The sequence below is a fragment of the Schistocerca americana genome, unplaced genomic scaffold (assembly GCF_021461395.2).
Source record: "Schistocerca americana isolate TAMUIC-IGC-003095 unplaced genomic scaffold, iqSchAmer2.1 HiC_scaffold_49, whole genome shotgun sequence".
NCBI lineage: Eukaryota > Metazoa > Arthropoda > Insecta > Orthoptera > Acrididae > Schistocerca > Schistocerca americana.
In genome coordinates, this window is record NW_025726225.1 from 2,079,903 (window position 1) to 2,100,493 (window position 20,591).

Sequence of the window (20,591 nt, forward strand, 5' to 3'; positions counted from 1 at the left end):
GCGACACAGATTAATAATGCGTTACTATAGCCAGAATAAACTGCCATTCAACAATTGGTAAAATCTTTTACACACTTATGAGAAAAAACATAATGATCAATTGCTTAAAAGCCTGTTGGTCCACATTTGGAAAGCAATACAGCGGCGACTCTGCGTGCAATGGATTCTAGAAGCTCGTGATAGGTTTTCAGATGTTTTCCCCGGTCAAATATTATTTTTAAGCATACGTGAGGGACGATGTTAATTCCAAATGGTTAATGTGTGATTGGAAATCTTCACAAGTGAAGAAAAATCCTTTTTACTAATAATTTGTGGAAAAATTGGTTTTATGTTCTCGGCAATTAAGAACTTCCGAGCCGTCATTGAGATTCGAATTTTGGAACGTGGATTACTCAGAAGACCAACGAGTGATCACAAAGTCGCATTACCCCCTATGGTGTGTCCGTATATACTTAGATGTTGACACTGTGTTCATATGGCAACATGACAGAGGACATCTTTGAGGTTGTGTGACTGTTCTTAATTATTTATTCCGGAGTGTCTGGGTACGCCACCGTTTTCACAACACAGTGTGATTCTCTTACATGTAAGATGCGAAATTCTCCTCCAAATTTCTGGCATGAAGGCAGTAAACGTTCGCCGAACAAAATTCTTAAGTACATCTGTCTCGCAACGTGTGACAGAAACTTTCCATTTTATGAACCCCTTAAAATGCATTGCTCACAGGATGACAGATCACAACTTCGAAGCGGCCACTCCAAAGGTACAAGCGAGTGGACAGAACAACATCCAGTCCGTTTATAATAAAATATCTCATTGAAGCATTCTCTAACAGCGATAACAGAATGGACTGGTGCCCTATCCTGCTGAAACCACATACGCCCGAGCAGTTCCCGATCTTGCAGATGCGGAATAAACCAATCGCGTTGCATGGTGACATAAGCAGTGTGGTTCACAGAAGAGGTGAAGAAATATAGAGCTACCAAGTGGGTTGCAGACATTGCAGCCAACGTCAGGACATGTGTTGGGTTGTGTTCTAGTTCGTCATAAAAATATGGGTTTTCTTTACTCCAGAAACCTTTCTGTCTCTTGCACTGCGACATATTGCACACTTGTCAAAGAAAAACAATCTGTCACTTGAAGGAAGAGTTGCTAAGACATCAAGAATTCACCCACACAAGCCTAATGACTGTCCGGATGTTGTTACCATGCAGTTCGTTTGCAAACGAAGGTTTAAATGCCTTTAGCTTATAATCATTCCTGATATGATTTTGTAATGTAGAGTTTAGAACTCCCAATTCCGCCGACCGTTTACGAATGGACTTCTTTTGGCGAACGTTCGACAGACACTGCATCCTCCACAAACGTTTGCATAAGCGTTTATGATCTTCCTGGGCTCATCAAATGTTTTATACATTCAGCTTCGGTTAATCCCGGGCGGCCTCAGGCGCTGGAGTCATAGACTGTGCGGCTGTTCCCGGCGGAGGTTCGAGTCCTCCCTCGGGCATGGGTGTGTGGGTTTGTACTTGGGATAATTTAGGTTACGCAGCGTGTAGGGCACGCAGCTTTACTGTATGGTTAAATGATGATGGCGTCCTCTTGGGTAAAATATTCAGGAGGTAGAATAGTCCCCCATTCGGATCTCCGGGCGGGGACTACTCAAGAGGACGTCGTTATCAGGAGAAAGAAAACTGGCGTTCTACGGATCGGAGCGTGGAATGTCAGATCCCTTAATCGGGCAGGTAGGTTAGAAAATTTAACAAGGGAAATGGATAGGTTAAAGTTAGATATAGTGGAAATTAGTGAAGTTCGGTGGCAGGAGGAACAAGACTTCTGGTCAGGTGACTACACGGTTATAAACACAAAATCAAATAGGGGTAGGTTTAATACTGAATAAAAAAATAGGATTGCGGGTAAGCTACTACAAACAGCATAGTGAACGCATTATTGTGGCCAAGATAGACACGAAGCCCACGCCTACTACAGTAGTACAAGTTTATATGCCAACTAGCTCTGCAGATGAAGAAGAAATTGATGAAATGTGTGATGAGATAAAAGAAATTATTCAGGTAGTGAAGGGAGACGAAAAATTTAATAGTCATGGGTGATTGGAATTCGAGAGTAGGAAAAGGGAGAGAAGGAAACATAGTAGGTGAGTATGGATTGGGGGTAAGAAATGAAAGAGGAAGCCGTCTGGTAGAATGTTGCACAGAGCATAACTTAATCATACTAACACTTGGTTCAAGAATCATAAAAGAAAGTTGTGCACATGGAAGAATCCTGGAGATACTAGAAGGTATCATATAGATTATATAACGGTAAGACAGAGATTTAGGAACCAGGTTTTAAATTGTAAGACATTACCAGGGGCAGATGTGGACTCTGACCACAATCTGTTGGTTATGAACTGTAGATTAAAACTGAAGAAACTGCAAAAAGGTGGGAATTTAAGGAGATGGGACCTGGATAAACTGACTAAACCACAGGTTGTACAGAGTTTCAGGGAGAGCATAAGGGAACGATTGTCACGAATGGGGGAAAGAAATACAGTAGACGAAGAATGGGTAGCTCTGAGGGATGAAATAGTGAAGGCAGAAGAGGATCAAGTAGGTAAAAAGACGAGGGCTAGTAGAAATCCTTGGGTAACAGAAGACATATTGAATTTAATTGATGAAGAGAAAATATAAAAATGCAGTAAATGAACCACGCAAGAAGGAATACAAACGTCTCAAAAATGAGATCGACACGAAGTGCAAAATGGCTAAGCACGGATGGCTAGAGGACAAATGTAAGGCTGTAGAGGCTTATCTCACTGGGGGTAAGATATATACTGCCTACAGGAAAATTAAAGAGACCTTTGGAGAAAAGAGAACTACTTGTATGAATATCAAGAGCTCAGATGGAAACCCAGTTCTAAGCAAAGAAGGGAAAGCAGAGATGTGGTAGGAGTATATATAAGGTCTATACAAAGGTGATGTACTTGAGGACAATATTATGGAAATGGAAGAAGATGTAGATGAAGATGAAATGGGAGATACGATACTGCGTGAAGAATTTGACAGAGCACTGAAACACCTGAGTAGAAATAAGGCCCCGGGATTAGACAACATTCCATTAGAACTACTGACGGCCTTGCGAGAGCCAGTCCTGACAAAACTCTACCATCTAGTGAGCAAGACGTATGAGACAGGCGAAATACCCTCAGACCTCAAGAAGAATATAATAATTCCAATCCCAAAGAAGGCAGGTGTTGACAGATGAGAAAATTACCGAACTATCAGTTTAATAAGTCACAGCTGCAAAATACTAACGCGAATTCTTTACAGACGAATGGAAAAACTGGTAGAAGCCGACCTCGGGGAAGATCAGTTCGGATTCCGTAGAAATGTTGGAACACGTGAGGGAATACTGACGCTACGACTTATCTTAGAAAATAAATTAACGAGAGGCAAACCTACGTTTCTAGCATTTGCAGACTTAGAGAGGGCTTTTGACAATGTTGACTGGAGTATTCCCTTTCAAATTCTGAAGGTGGCAGGGGTAAAATACAGGGAGCGAAAGGCTATTTACAATTTGTACAGAAACCAGATGGCAGTTATAAGAGTCGAGGGGCATGAAAGCGAAGAAGCTGTTGGGAAAGGAGTGGCACAGGGGTGCAGCCTCTCCCTGATGTTATTCAATCTGTGTATTGAGCAAGCAGTAAAGGAAACAAAAGAAAAATTCGGAGTAGGTATTAAAATCCATGAAGAAGAAATAAAAACTTTGAGGTTCGCTGATGACATTGTATTTCTGTCAGAGACCGCAAAAGACTCGGAATAGCAGCTGAACGAAATGGACAGCGTCTTGAAAGGAAGATATAAGATGAACATCAACAAAAGCAAAACGAGGATAATGGAATGTAGTCGAATTAAGTCGGATGATGCTGAGGGAATTAGATTAGGAAATGAGACACTTAAAGTATTAAAGGATTTTTGCTATTTGGGAGCAATATAACTGATGATGGTCGAAGTAGGGAGGATATAAAATGTAGATTGGCAATGGCAAGGAAAGCGTTTCTGAAGGAGAGAAATTTGTTAACAGCGAGTATAAATTTAAGTGTCAGGAAGTCGTTTCTGAAAGTATTTGTATGGAGTGTAGCCTTGCATGGAAGTGAAACATGGACGATAAATAGTTTGGACAAGAAGAGAATAGCTACTTTCGAAATGTGTTGCTACAGAAGAATGCTGTAGATTAGATGGATAGATCACATTACTAATGAGGAGGTATTGAATAGAATTGGGGTGGAGTTCGTGGCACAACTTGATTATAAGAAGGGTCTGGTTGGTAGGACATGTACTGAGGCATCAAGGGATCACAAATTTAACGTTGGAGGTCAGCGTGGAGGGTAAAAATCGTAGAGGGAGACCAAGAGATGAATACACCAAGTAGATTCAGAAGGATTTAGGTTGGAGTAAGTACTGGGAGATGAAGAAGTTTGCACAAGATAGAGTAGCGTGGAGAGCTGCATCAAACCAGTCTCAGGACTAAAGACAACAACAACAACAACAACATGTAGTGTACAAGCTTAGGGACTGATGACATTAGCAGTTAAGTCCCATAAGATTTCATACACATCTGAACACTTTTTTTGAAGAATAATTAAAATGTCATGTAAGATTTTAGTTATTTTGGTCAATTGCTTGTGTACAGGGTGGATGGTGCTTATTCATACTGCCGGCCTTTAATGTTATCTTGTTAAGACGCACCTTCGTCAGGAGTGGGTCAGTATAAATCTTGGTCCCATCTTCGTTGGTAACCCCCCCCCCCCCCAACCGTAGAATGATTCTCTTCCATTGTTCCCTGCTCCACCTCTACACCCTCTCCCCCCCCCCCCCCCCTACAATGACACATGCCTGCAACGCTACCAAGGGGAGTTCAACCTTGCGACAGGAAAGGATGAAAGTCAGTTGGCTCAACAGTGGACACTGTGAGGAATGCTGGGCATGATGAAGAATAAACTGGAACTCAATTAGCTGAGATTGATATAAGTAATCTTACATATGTAGATGACACCATACTGGTTGCAGAAGGTGAAAGAGAGTTAAACATCCTGCTGGTCCGAGGGAGAACGTCAAGGAAACGAAAATTGTGCAACTGCATATATCACTGCATGGCATACAGGAGGAGAAAAAACGGAGGTATTTTCTGTGTTGGTGAATGCAGCCACCAAAACAAGAAACCGTTGTTGCTTTGAGGATGGGGGAGGTACAGCGTCGACAGTGTTTTAAGGAGTAGAGACGTAACTTTAAAACAAAAAACCTTATAGTAAATTGTGATATACGGACGTAAGACCTGAGTCGCAAGAAGGCTGGACGGCGTGGAATATATACCTCTGAATTGTGGCATTGGAAGAAAATTCTTAAGAGTTTCATGGACTGCAAAGAGTACGAATACAGAAGATAATACCAGACTGTTGCTTCGACGGTATAATTCTCAAACAAACAAACAAACAAAAAAAAAAAAAAAAAAAAAAAAACAGTCCTACTTTGGGGTCATTACTAGAAGACACCATTCGATGGAAAAGGCGGTAATACTGGGCAAGATCGGAGGCAGAAGAAATGGGCGGCCAAGGATGAGATGGATCGACGGGGTCATCGCAGTAATGGATTCGAAACTGGAACGCCTGCAGGAGAAAATGCAGCACAGAAGAAATTAGCGTGCCTTAGTTTATGGGGTCATGGTTAGTGGGAATCGACTAAACAAATAGAGAGAGTGAGTGAGTGAGTGAGTAAGTGAGAGAGAGAGAGAGAGAGAGACTACATACCAGGTTAACATCGTTTTACTCGTTGGATTTATCCGAGAGGGCGAGCTAACGCTTGTCCATCTACCCTCTTACCTTTATCCATTTTTAACCAGTGTTACACGATGGAATGATTCCCTGCCGCATCATTAGTGTAAGTTTGGCACAACCACTTTGATTTTGTAACACAAAGTTACGCATATCTTTGGTATTATAGATATTTCTAACCTACAGAACTCGTTTCAATGATTTTTGTTTAAGTTGAGTCGTTTTTCAATTAGGCAACAGATTCCATCTGCACAGTACGATTGATTTATTTTACGAACTTCTCACTACAGGCGACTTGTTTTGTTTTACCTGTGTTCTTTGTAGTTTAAATTCATAAATTTAATGCATGTTGGTTTTGAGGCACCTTTCTGATAAAACATCAGTTACAAATGATTTATGATGATTCCTTCAAAACATTTAAGCAATACTGAAATTGAAAAATAAAATATGAGATTCATGAAATATAATGAAATAAATTTTTTTGTTAGTAAAGGAATTACAGTGTTACGTACTGTTTCATGGTGTCAAAAGTGGGACACTTTAAACTAAAATCATGGACACAAATCCTCAGCGAGGCGAAAGTCTATTTATGCAGAGAATTGTTTAAAAAACTGAGAGCTTTCAAAGAACATTGTTTGCGTTCCAAAAGCATTACGCAGAATGGAAGAAAATTTGTACTATCAGAATGTGTGAATCTATTGGATTGCGACTGATAAAGAGAAGTTTGCAAGTATTGGAAGCCAACAAAGATATCGTTGCATCCCGTCTACTGGCCGGTGATGAAACGTGAATGTACAGAGTTGCCAGAAACAGTCTGAATAGCACTTAATGCTGTTGCAGGGTAAGTTGCGCTGAGAAATAATTCAGTACTTTGCGCCGTGTCCGAATAAAAGGCAATGGAAGTCAGGCCGTTGCAACTTGAGCGCGCAAATTCAAGAGGACCGCCAGAGACAGTGTCGCCAAACATGTTCGTTTGTTTCCCGAATACCGAGCAAGAGATCGCCAGAATAAATAATCATGGGACGGTAGTAAGGATCGAAACAGAGCCGAAGGCTGAACAGTCTCGAAAGTTGGCATCCATGTTATAACAACTGATACTAATTGAATCTGGGGGGCCGCTTGAATTTGCGCACTCAAGCACATTCAGTGCTTACTATTTCGGAAACGGAGCAACGTATCGAGTTCTTTTCTTAACAACTATTTCTCAACTCAGCCTACTCTCCAACAGCCTCAAAAGCTTTTCAGATTGTTTCCGACCACACTGTATATAATCCAGAATAATAAAGGTCGAGGTACAAGCGACGTATCTTCTTCCGAATGCTAAACAAATGTAAGAGGCAACCAGCAGCAAAAAAATTCATTATTTCTATTTTTGGAATAATAAGGACGCGGTTCTTGATTTTTCTGTAATGCCGCTGTTCATAAATAGCGAGAGACTCGTTCACCTTTCGCATGCATAAAGGCGTCATTACCCGGAAGACATTACACAAGAATAAGAAAGCGAACCAAATTCACAATAGTAATGCCAAACCGCACGAATCTTTGGCAGCTAATCTGGCACCTTCTTACACTGGACCAACATCCCTTACCCATTGCACAGTTCAGAAGTGACACCCTCCGACTTTTACAGGTTGGACCCTGTGGAAGACAGTCTTAACAGTCTCAAATTGATAGTACTTGTGACATAAAGTGGCTGTGAAGACGTAGATACAACAGTATGCACTCGACTTCTTGTTACGAGGATTACGGAATCGGCTTAAACGACGATGCCCTGTCACTACACATAAAATTGTTCTGAGTAGCTTCATTGTATACAGGGTCAGTAACTTTAATAGCGTAAGCAATTCGAATGATGCTTTTTTTTTTTTCGAATGATGTGACGGTACACACGATTTCACTGCAGGCCTCGTCCTTCGCTTTATTGCTGACTGATGATGGTGGCATGCTGTGTTCCCAGCTGGACAGACAGCCGAGTGGCAGCACACACTGGACGTCAACGTCCTGGGGCTGTCCGTCTGCACGAGGGAGGCCGTCCAGAGCATGCTGGACAGGGGAGTCGACGACGGCTTCGTCATCCACATATGCAGGTAGACCTCAAAGCGTCTATAGTGATACTTTTTCGTCTTGTGAGTCTGTATAGAGGTATTCTTAAAAATACAGCCATTCAGCATGTGACTGTCAGGGAAGATGCTTTATTGGGCTTCTTAGCTTCCAATAAACGTCAACATCAGCTATCGTGTGAGAAACATTGTCTCGGGTACCTCAAAAACGCCCTATGCTCGAATTCTGCACTGACGCCTGCGATAGCTCTGACATGAAGATCATTTCATGAGATACCTTAGGGAGGAGGTAATAAGTTTCTTGACAGTTCTTGGATTACAGTACTCCTCTTCATCATGTAGCAAATGTATGTACCAATGTACAATGAGATTGGTTCAGAATTCTCCAGTGCCGTGCTGTTTATTGCGAGTCTCAAGGAATATTCCTCATTGATTAGCTGGGAAAATGTAGAACCGAACCTGAACCTTATTATGCTTCATTGCTGGATCATTTTACACTGTGTTGGCTGAAGGAAAACCTAGGCTGGCACACAAAAAAGTGCTCTTTCACCAGTATAATTCTCCATCCCACACATCAGTGATAATGGTGTAACTGGGCTTTGAACTGCTTCCTCATTCGCTTTGCACACGAAGCTCAGCTCCAAGTTACTTTTTTCGGTACCCTAACCAGAAATTTTAGTTTGCTGGGGAGGAATTTTCAACAAATGAAAACGTTACAGCCGCAGTCAACGAGTATTTCGAAGAGTATGACAGAACCTATTTCTATTGATGGGATGAAAATGCTGGAAGATCGCTGGACCACGTGTGTTTCCCTCATGGGAGACAACGTCCAGAAGTAAGGTGAGTTGTTTATCGAGCAACTTTTTCCCTTGATTTTTCACTACACTTAGTAAACCAACTTCGTATTACCACACAGCTTAAATGGTTCAAATGGCTCTGAGCACTATGGGACTCAACTGCTGTGGTCATAAGTCCCCTAGAACTTAGAACTACTTAAACCTAACTAACCTAAGGACATCACACACATCCATGCCCGAGGCAGGATTCGAACCTGCGACCGTAGCGGTCGTGCGGTTCCAGACTGTAGCGCCTTTAACCGCGCGGCCACTCCGGCCGGCACCACACAGCTTAAAATAAATTGTTGCATTACGCCTCATTTGACGCTAGCTGTTAGGTTGCAGATTTTTGTAAACTTGTACTCTGTTTTTTTTTTTTTTTTTTTTTTTCTTTGAGACCTATCATAACTATTTCGGTTTTTTACGCTCACCAAATTCCCAGAGCAGAAAAATGTACATCTTTAAATATACTTTTTTCAGGATATGTAGATTATCTACCCAGCTATATAACTAGAAATGATTTTTCGTGGTATAAAAATTGAATATTGCTTTGAAAAACCACAAGCAATGTCATCTCGTAAGTACACTCTTGCAAATTTTCGTGCAGCGTTATAAGCGTGCGTGATACTTTTCCTGTTAGGTTTAGCTTTACACCTCATTTACCTTTCATTATTAGAAGACTAGATACTTTCTTTACAATTCGGACAGTAGAATTACAGGTGATGATATCGTGTACTGTCGTTGAAAAATAATAAAATGATTTCCGTTTTCCGAATACTCTTTTCTCGAGGTATTGGTTCATATTTATAGCTGCCAAAAGAACAAACACTACCTCACTTGTTACAAACTGTGTAGTGTTTACCCAGTTTAAGATAACACTTGAAGATTTGCAGTTGGTTTTTTTATTTTTAGAGTTTATGGTCTTCGTTTTCACTTAACTGTTGACACCACTGTGAATCATTACTGTTAATCTGGTGCTGTTACTGTTGGTGGTAGTGTTGATGTGACGATGGTGATGGTGGTGGTGGTGGTGATGGTAGTGGTGGTGGTGGCTCGGGCGGTGGTATATATATATATATATATATATATATATATATATATATATATATATGTGTGTGTGTGTGTGTGTGTGTGTGTGTGTGTGTGTGTGTGTCTGCGTGAGTGACAGTCGGTAATGTCCTGTCTATGACAGCCGACCTCGTCTGAACTTTAGTTTTATCTGCACTCGATGAAAAATTTAACAACTGCGCAAGTTGCAAAATATCCATTACGATTATGTTTTGTTGTTGTTGGGCGTTTTCGTTGCCGAATTTCCAATCAACGTCTCACGTTTCGAGAATGGCTAGAAGTTTTTGTATTTTTGCGTGTTTATTAACGAACATGAAAACTGATTCTTATCTCCACAGTCTGCACTGGTGTCCAAAATTAAACCACTATTCCCCCGTTGTCTGTATAATTCACGATATAATCATAGCAAATGTCAACAGACGTCCATACAATCGTGATCTGCATGAACGATGACATTCCGGTAACGCCAACGATGACGTCAGAGCACCCATCAAACGAGGCAGTATTTGTCGAGTAGTCCGACAACCGCGGTCGTGGTGTACACAGTCACAGACGGTGCCGTGTGGCACAGAGGAGTCGCCTATCAGACTCTCTGCAGTGAAGAGAATGGAAGCGGGACAGTCACATTAACCAGTCGTCGGAATGTGTGTGAAAATGCGTTAAGCTGAAAAAAAAAACGAAGAAAAAATGGTGCAGTTGTTTACGTTCTGTATTTTTTACATTGTTTCTACTTTACTGTCATCTGTTTATATTGTTCTGCTGCAAAATTAACGCAACCTTGCATGATTTCTGTTTGTTGCTTGGATTTTTGACACCAGAGTAGATAAGACGTTTGATTGTCAGAAAAAAATATTTGCATTATACACGGTTTTCTCGAATGAAGGAGTCGTTACAACGGATCTACTTTCGCTTCCCCTTAGAAGACAGCGTCTGTGAAAGTAATGTAGCATTCTGCTACCATCTAGAATTCTCATGCATCTAAGGAAACAGGAAAATTAGAATTGCGCGAGACGGTATGGTACATAAAAAAGGTGGAGGTGTGGATTTTTGACCCCCGTCCAGCGATCCCCATGAAAATTTCCTGTGGTTTCCTTGTTCATTTTAAGGCCTAAGCCAGAATAATTCTTTCAAGGCCACCATTGATTTCTTAATGTGATCATTTTAAACAGGACTAGTGTTTGTCCCTAGTAACCCCGATGTCGACGGGACATTAAAACTTCTTCGCGTAGACCTGACGACGTGCAGTGTGCTTTCTTTGTGTTCACTTGAACTATAGAAACAAAGGCATACAATTATTGTAACCTACAGATCTTCATAACCTACTCTCTGTAGAGCTGCAGGCATTTTGCTATATCTGTGTACTAACTCATCATGTGCCTAAACCACTGCCCAGTAGTGCTAAATACTGTCACTTGCTCACTGTTACGACCAACAACATGCTGCAGAGTTGATACTAACATTAGTAATACTCATCAACGAAAAATTCCTCGGAGGAACTAAATGTACAGCACATCTGGTGTATCAGTTCCTGCACCTGTCGAATCTATCAAACACACTCCTCACACCTAATCCTCTGTTTCGCTCCTATGGTTGGTAGGGAGGAATCTGCAACTTCTTCAGTATCACACTGAAGTTTATGTATTTTAAGGAAAGAAAACAATGAGAAATACAGACGTATTCATAAGAGTGCTGTCACTTCAGTGCCAATACTACCCCTTCTAATTGCGTGTGATTATGTGTATGGCAGTAAATGATGTGATGGCAGTGGCATGATCACGCTTAATAAGTGAATTAAATTAACCTTACCACTGACAGTCTCCAACTGGGAGTACCGTCTGGGTTAGTCCCCAAGTTGTGACAAATCTCCACTCTGACTTGATCAAGATCGGTGTTTGGAGTCTAATTCTAGCAAGAGTAGATCATCCGGGTACTGACAATACTTTTATTATAAAAACAACTCTCGAAGAAACAATGTGAAATGATCATTCATTGGCATAGGACGTTAGCTGCTACTCATTGATATTAATTTGAGATTTTATTCGACAGAAACATTTAAGTGGTTGACACTGTTTAACATCTAAGTTAAGAAAGCCCCTACACTTACTGGCACTGGCAGTAAAAGGCACTGAGATCAAATAAATGGAACGCTCGTATTCTGAAAAAGTGCCTATCTGCCGAGCCGTGGTGCGTATATCGCCGAATTGAATTCTGTGAAGAACAATTCTGGAGCGATTATCTGTAAACTGCTGCCAGTAGTCGTAGAGACAAAGTGCTTTGCGTAGCTGAAAATTCTGACTACACAGAGGACGTCAAACGGCGTCTGCAACCTCCTGGGGTCGAGGCCACTTCCGTGAAATGACGAATTAAGAATTCTACTTCCTTATAAGCCAGGAGCAGAGACATTTCATAAATGTAACGTCGTAAAGTAGCTCTCTGTAATGACTTCGTCTCCCCGAAGAAGCACAGGTACATACCTCTGTTCATAGAGAGACGAATGATGCAGTTCCTAGTGGCAACATCAGCACATTCGAATCTAATGCTGAGACAGTTCTCTGACACCTCGCCAGCCATGTCTCGAAACGGTATCCACCTAAGTTTTTCACTCACCGACACTCACTAGAGAGCTCTCAAAATCGCTTTGTAGTCAAATATATCCTACCGACACCACCAAGAGACGCCCCCCGGCAGAAGCGTCCAGTTAGTAAACCTCCCGTCGTTAGTGTGTATTCTCCTTACAGCCAATCACAGCCCCGACTACAAATTGAGTACCTTCCACTCTACACATCAAGAAGCTATCAGTCAACTTCTTACAGCTCATGTTCAGCCCAATAGAAGTTTCTAGAACAAATTATGACCTCTCCTCCATCTGCAATTGAACTAACCGAATACGTTTCTGTGTCTTTTGGCAGAAATGCGGGATGGCACTTCGCGTAAGTACTTCTTTCGGCCGTTAACACGCATTTGCGGCAGGCATCCCACGTACATTCCTTATGCTGAAAAACGCTGTTCGTGGCACTTGTAAGATTCTATGTCTACAATCTCATGCTTTCTGCGTCATCTCGCCTAAGCCTCCGTAGCGACCACAGGTCAATCAAGAGAAGTCCTTTCCACCGGCCTCACGATGAGGCGACTGTCTTGGGCTGTAAACTATCAGCATTCTCCTTTTAGATCCATGAAACTGGCTTCCCAGCAGCATCCATGTCGATCACAGGTACCGTGAAGTCCCACTTTCGCCTTTCTGTCAGAAAATTACATTCTCAGTTTGCATCTCCACAGAAATGTTAGTATAAGGCTACCCAGCACCAACCAAGGAACGATTAATAATTCGATAGCTCCCGCCCCCCTAAAAACTGCGATCCCCTACTAAGTAAATGAAATACGAATTGTCAAAATTATTCATGTTTGGTGGTTAAATCCTGCCAAGTTACACAGTATATAAGCTTTATCCACATAGTACAGGCAGTACAAGTTTGTTTCTTTTTCTTGTTTTCAGTATAGCTGGTCATATCATGCCATTCGATCCATTGTACTCGATGTACTACGCCAGCAAGCATGCTGTCAAGGCTCTGATTGAAGGACTGAAGAAGGATCTGGTTGCCAGGAAGAGCAACATACGGTGTGGGGTGAGTTTCAAATGCATTATGTTGTTTCGTTTCGAAGCCTCCGAGCGGGACTGGTGTTTCTTAATTTTGTGGTTACGTAAATACACTTTTCAATCATACAGAATTTTCCAGTCTGGTAAATAGACAGTTGAAACAAGTGTACATAAATTGCAGGAAAGGAAATGGAGTAAACAGAAACTTAAAAAGCTCATTATAAGCATCCAGGCTTCGTTATAGACATAGGAAGTTAATTAAATAAACCATTGCTAACACAATCTCACAGACGAATCTGCCACTATGGAGCAGACTGTGTGCCAATCTAAAACTTGCTGTCTGTCTGATCCAATGCTCCGAGTTTTTGACTCCAACCTTCGGTAGCAAGACTCCTACTGGCTGACTTACCCACACAGAATCCGTCTCCTTACTTCCGCAGTCCCACTGCCTTCCTCCACTCCCTCCTGCGCTCCAACCATCATAGAAGCTCTCCATGGGCACCTTGGTCCACTGGCCTTGCTGAAAGAATGAATAAGGGAACAAATGCAATGAAGTAATCCCCTGTTGTCGCACTCATCTAGTAAATACGGCTATCAAATATTAAAGTCATGTAACAGTAATTGTTTATTCCGTGCTTGGATTCAACAAATAATCGGAATTCTCAGGCCTAGTACGAAGAAGACACTGCTCAGCAATTAGACTTGCAGCAAGGAGTTGACCATTTTATCTGCCATGCTGAAATCAGTGGTGGAAGAAGGCGAAGGTGGGCCCGCATGACTTGTCAGTTTGCAGTTGAGGCTGCGTGGTGCCGCGTGGCTGTTGACAGACAGCCGGTGGCTTTTATCTTCGCATTTCTCTGTAGCCGGCCGCGGCTTTACAAGCGACACTGAGAACAGTTCAATACGCATCATGTGCGATGTTTTCTCAGTAATCGTTCCGCAGGAGAAACGGTCACTCGACATTGGCACAGAGCTGCTGTCCCTTGCAAATCGATTGTTTGCTGTCTCCCAGAGTACACGTGATGAATTTTATCTGCAGTAATTTACCTGCAAGGGTGACATCCAAGCTATATTTTTGCAGTTGTAGGTCAGGTAACAAGAACACAATCGGAAAAGTGGACTGAAAGAAGAACCGTCCGACAACGAACGGAAGCTGTGGATGTCACAAAATGACAGTAGATCTTTGGATGAATGCAAGGCTCAATCAGTCTGGAAACTGAATACGAGGCATGTTGAAATGTCGCATGAATGGCAAGTCAGAGTGCCCACTCCGAAACGCTGTCACCTCTTCACATAGAGTGCGCTCAAATCAACCAATTCCATCCCCTCGAAGGACCGTGCTCAAGAGTTTTCTTCTTCTTCCCCCCTAATCCTGTTTTTGATGGCGCTGAATTTCCCATAGTGTCACCATGTTAATGGTGGTCTCAGTTTCCACTGTAGCACAATAAAGGGCAGAAATTAGGTAGCTCCACCCTATCATTCGACGTTACAGGCTGCCAACCACTTCGATCCCACTCCAGAGAATCACTCCACGGCGACCAGTATTGAGACAAGATGTTCCTACGGCAGTCTCACAAGACTCGATGCACCAGTCACTGTCTGCATCAAGTTCCCTACATACTCACACGCCAGCTTTTCGTGAATGGGTTCTGGTTTCTGTTCTGTGCATTGCAGAGTCGCCAAGATGGCACCAGCTCAACAGAAGGTCCGTTAGTTTCTACTGGGAAGGCCTTTGAGGTTCCTACTCAGGTATATCAGGTACTTGGAAACTCGGTGTCGTCCATTAGCTGTCTCAGCCTTTTAATGGGACTCTCATTTCAGAGTGAAGTGAAACACAGTCACCAATTTTCAGAGGCTGCCGGGATAGTCCTAATAATAAAGTGTGGCTTAACGGGAACCCTATTGCTCAGAGCGTTGTACACTTTTTAGTACACACAAGAGGTCGTCACTTCATCGCTATTCAAATGTACTTCTCTGTAATCACATCCGTAATATCTTACATGGAATAAAAGGAACCACATTGTTGTCAATATTTTATCAACTTATCTTCAAAATTATATGCTTCGTCGGATGATAATCATTGAACACTTTTAGTAAATGAAGTCTGGTATGTTGCGTTCTTTCTATTCCACATCACGTTGTGTCTAATTGTAAACAGCATAGATTCGCGTATTTTACATCCCACTTCGCTGTGTTTCAAGGCCCTTTTCCCTCTCTGCTCCCGTCTATTCTCTACAATTGGTGTTTTAAATGCTTTTGTTTCGTAATTGGCAAACTGCTCTGTATGTGTGTGTGAGTGAATCTCTCGCTAACTATCTGAAAGAAAGGTTCTAATATTCTGGTTACCATCTCTGATATGGAATCGTCTATTGCTTCCCTACTCCTGAACGCAAATAGATCCTTGCAAATAACTTTTCTTATGTATGAGATTCCGATTAATCTACAACACACCTGACCGTCTGTAAATTAGAATCTATGTCAATAATGGTTCACAGGAATACTCAGGGTGGCTTTATCATGAACAATCTGTCTTACACAATGGTTAACCGTTACGTAATGTAAATGTGCCCCTATCAGAAAAATGCAGCTTCTTAATTTATGTGAAACTCTGTAAATCAAAACTGATCTTAATTTCTCTCAAAATAGGTATACTTGAAAAAAGAGACAGCATTGGTCGTATATTTTTTACTATTGCAAAATCGATTTTCTGTCACTGAGTGACCATCTTCAGTGCTATATTGTATAACTTAAATACAATACAGCACTGAAGATGGTCACTCAGTGACAGAAAATCGATTTTGCAATAGTAAAAAATATACGACCAATGCTGTCTCTTTTTTCAAGTATACCTGTTACCTGGTCGTAGTGCACAAGACAACATGGAGTCGTGTTCGTTTATGCCCTACAGTTGTTCCTTATTTGGCAACGGGTAACTCGGCTTTGCTCGGACTGCACTGCAAAAATGATGGGGTGAAATAAATCACTGCGCAGCAGTTTGCCTGTTCATTTTACTTGTCAGACTGATTTTTGCTAATTAAACTGTTTTTCCTTTTTTTAAAATACAGGATTCGCTGTCCATGCAACAGTGAAAGGCATGACGGTGCTGATCTTCTATCAATCACATAATACTGAGGCTTCACTATTAATAACTATTAACCAAAGGGTTCGTCAGCTGGTCTCGTACTCCTCCGTAATAATCCTTAGAGGTTAAGCAATTTGGAGGAATCCGTAATGTAAATTTGTAATTGTTTTCTTCTTAGTGTCAGTAGGTGAACCAACTGCGGCGTCATAACGTTGAGATGATAGAAACAGCAAATTTCTTTAAGATCTTTCATGGCGAATATAAGAAACAATAGGAATATTTCCAGTACTAGTATCACTGAAAGCAAATTCACTAGAATGTAATTCTCGTCATGAGATATCTTTCAGTTCTTGAGGTATATGCTTCTTATTAGCTTGTAATGTTCCCAAGAGAGTTTGCTTGTGATTCCTCCATAGATCTTCGGCCAAATCAATTGAATCGTAATATCTGTCTGTGGTGACATGCCACCCTGATTTATGTAGAGGAACCACCAGGCGTTTGACCGCAGCTGCAGCGGAATTTTGTTGTTTTGCACCATCATTTCTTTTCCCAGCCTAAGGCTCCATGCTGAGAACATATCTGGTTTTAGCGTCTGTGAGCATGCGTATAAGTAAACCGTATTTACCAGGTTTTCCCTTCATGAAGGTCTTGAAGGGACGCTTGCCGTGGAACAATGAAAAAATTTCATCAGTAACAATGTGCATCCCAACAAAATAATATTTTCGCAGTCATTAATTTATTTTATGAAAAATTACTCCTATTGCAGCAAAGTTATCAGGTTTCCTGCGATCGCTTCTCGACTCTCTACTATCAGCTGCTGGAAAGTGATTCGGCTCATGGTAACAGTATAAACAAACCTTCCTGAAGTGTAGGACCATTAATCCATAACAGATGACTTACTCTCATTCTCCTTCCCCATAATAAAAATAAGTCCTATATACGCCATGAGTTCAATACTGTCTGTCTTGGGTATTTTCTGCCTCAGTGCCTCTTCAGTGGTACGCTTTATTATGATGTTGACAATTTCTGGAGATAAAAAATTTCGAATGATTCTCTTGTTGTTCCTACTTTACCTTCGCCTTTATGCCTTCTCATTCTGACTATGTTTTGTGCCACTAGTCTTCTAATGTGAGGAGGTTTGGTGCTAAAAAATTTTCCAGTGCTTGTAATGTACTTGTCATTAACTGGCAGCTGCCTCCTCATCAGTTTTAGGTTCCCAGTCTTAGGTTCTCTGTCACTGTCCATATCCTCGAGCACAACACATACTTCTTCAGGTTCACTAACTAGTCGTCAGTTTCATCAAATTCAACTTGAGAATCTGTAGATTCTTCCAGGATCTATGGTATTCCTCTGTCACTAAGTGACTGTCGCTACATTTTCAATCACAGTTGTATCTAACACTGAACTAAGTGCCCTTGAACAGGAAACAATAAAGACCCAAACGGAAATGAATCATTGTTGAGACCATTGTTGTTGTCAACCCAGAGACACATACTTTCCCCGCGTTCTAAGGTCACACCATGTTATTATTTGTGGAGTAAGACGACTGTCGTGGGAAGTCGCATTACTATCAAGAGCGGAAGACTTTATGAACATCTCACTTAAACTTAAATTTTCCGATTAAACTTAAACGAGAAATGTGGAAGATTCATAGAATCTGGGGGAAGACTTCATTAAAGACAATAAATATTTTTTTACAAAATTTTAAGAAATAAAACACCTGACTAGATTTCAATATTTCCAAAAGGAAGGCATAAAGTAACGTATCCCCCCAACCCTTTGGTATTGAGAGGGTTAATATCGGTCAAATACAGTCTATAAAGCTTTTACAGGGCCTTCTGACTGCAAGCTGCAGTTATTTACGTGCTGTGCTATTTGTAATAATAGTAATAATTGCCACTGGAAAGCTTCGTTTATGTTTTTTATATTGAACAACACGACGTATCATCGATGTCCCTCCTAAATTGGTGCTTCACACTATTTAAACACTTTGAAATACATACTTTGAAGGTGTGTTGTGAATAATTAGATCCAGTGTCTCTATTTGAATGCCAACGTAGACATATTTTTCTGCAGCTATAGGCCTGGATAGGGTAGTTTTACGACATAGAATTTTCAGGCCTAATTTCTAAAATGACGACTGTTGACCTTTGCCTTGGGGTGCATATTTCAGACTTTGGTCACTAATTTAACGTCTGTATATATGTGGAAATTAACTCACACTTTCTTTTACACTGCAGTGTTGCAATGTTGCAACATCAGACAGCGTTTTAACCTCTAATAGAAATGTAAATTATGCATTTTTCGTGCTGCTGCTGTTTTTTAATTGACACTGGAGCCATCTATTGTCGTGGTACAAAGATCTAACTATGGACTCGACGTTACAGTGCAGTATTCTGCTGGTGATAGGAGGAATTGGGATTTGCAATTATTTCGCGTTTTCTGGGTTTGTGGAGTCGCATTTAAGCTACAGATCACTTTCAACAAATACGAATTTTTAATTTTTTATTTACATTTTCGAAGCAAATGCTGATTTTTAATTATTTACAGAGAAATATCGATTTTTCATGCAACCATCTGGTAAGTAACAGGAGCAAGATGTGAAAATGGACTTGCTCTTATTTATGTTTTCAGACGTTGTGGGATAGTATTTAAGGTAAAAATCTCATTTTCAATGAATAAGAATTCCTAATTTATTACTTATATTTTAGATCAAATGTCGGTTTTTATTTGTGAATTAAGAAGAATGCAATTTACTCGTTCCAGTATTCCACAGCGAATGATACTTAGGTACCAACGTGAGGACAGGCATAGGCAGTCCTTAAACGAATTTTTGGAAGTTAGTAATGCATGTGAACAGCAGTCGAATCTCGCTCCCACGAATGCAGGGGGTGCTCAACGCGTGTGTGTGTGTGTGTGTGTGTGTGTGTGTGTGTGTGTGTGTGTATGCGGGGACGGGGGGTGCTTAATGCAAAATTTCCACAGTGGCAGTAGGTGTGCACAGGCCCTCTCCTCCTTGACCTTGGGACGAGCAGCGTGAGATGCTTCCTCGAGTGACTGGAGATAAGGAAATACTGATGTTGACATCAGTAAAATATGAAAAGCTCAACTGCGTGATATTTCCCAGAATGACTTCTAGGTTGGGCTCAAGGTTGTCTCTTTCTCTCCTTGCCCTACTACTTCTAGAATGGACCAACTTTGTGTTATAAGATATTTGCACTTAAATTTTACTAACTCAAATGGAAATGAGATTGAAATGAGGAAAGCAGTGGTGTAAGTGGCTATGATACTGAGAATTTTGAAAAGTAAATAATAAAATTATTTAGACGAGATGAAAATACAGCTGGATAAATACAGTGGTCAATAATATAATTATGCTGTATCTATGAATGGCAAATACACAGGTTTGCAATCAGGAAGTAAAGCATTTTACCTAGATACTGAGTTTACATGTTGTTCATTACGCAACAAAATTTGCTACGAAATGATTCCGTCATGAATATGTAGGAACTGCAACAGTTTTACGACAAAGGGCCATGAATGTATGTGTTCTTCAGTGATTACGTGTTTCAGAGATGACAAATAAAAGAAACTGATGAACTAACAGACGTGTTAGGCTCTGATGAAACTGTGCCCAACTAGATGGACTTCCAAATTTGATTCATTCCTGCTAAACAGAATTTCATACACATTTTTCAATGCCTATCCAGTACAATTTCGTGGAGCAACGAAAGAAGAGATAGAAGTAACTTTTAATTTGTTAATGGATGGAGACATTTGAGTTTGTCCTGCCTCTTGTATTCCACATTAGGATTTTGGAAAATACTGACTTAGTGTCTAAACTACCGCATTCTTCTACTATTGATCTTTCTGAGCGCGGGTTGCTATTCTAGAATTGTTCCTCCAGACACATTCAACAACCCCCGCCCACGAAAGTTGGTTGCAGTATTCCTGGGATACTGTGTGTGTGTGTGTGTGTGTGTGTGTGTGTGTGTGTGTGTGTACCCACGAGCATAAAGCTCTGGCCCTATACTTCCGTTTCACTCTCTCGCCAGATCAGCTACCTAAAGACGCACATAAAAATAATTTTACCCATGTTTCAGAAAGAGTGCCTAAAAGTAGT

At 41.0% G+C, this 20,591-nt stretch overlaps 1 protein-coding gene across 1 annotated transcript in view; it reads left to right on the forward strand.

Moving 5' to 3' along the window:
• LOC124585255 (dehydrogenase/reductase SDR family member 11-like) overlaps positions 1-20,591 on the forward strand; it is a 62,177-nt gene that overhangs the window by 25,917 nt on the left and 15,669 nt on the right. The window contains exons 4-5 of the mRNA XM_047131383.1: positions 7,785-7,914; positions 13,285-13,414. Coding sequence (XP_046987339.1) covers positions 7,785-7,914; positions 13,285-13,414 — 260 coding nt within the window. The remainder of the gene's footprint in view (positions 1-7,784; positions 7,915-13,284; positions 13,415-20,591) is intronic.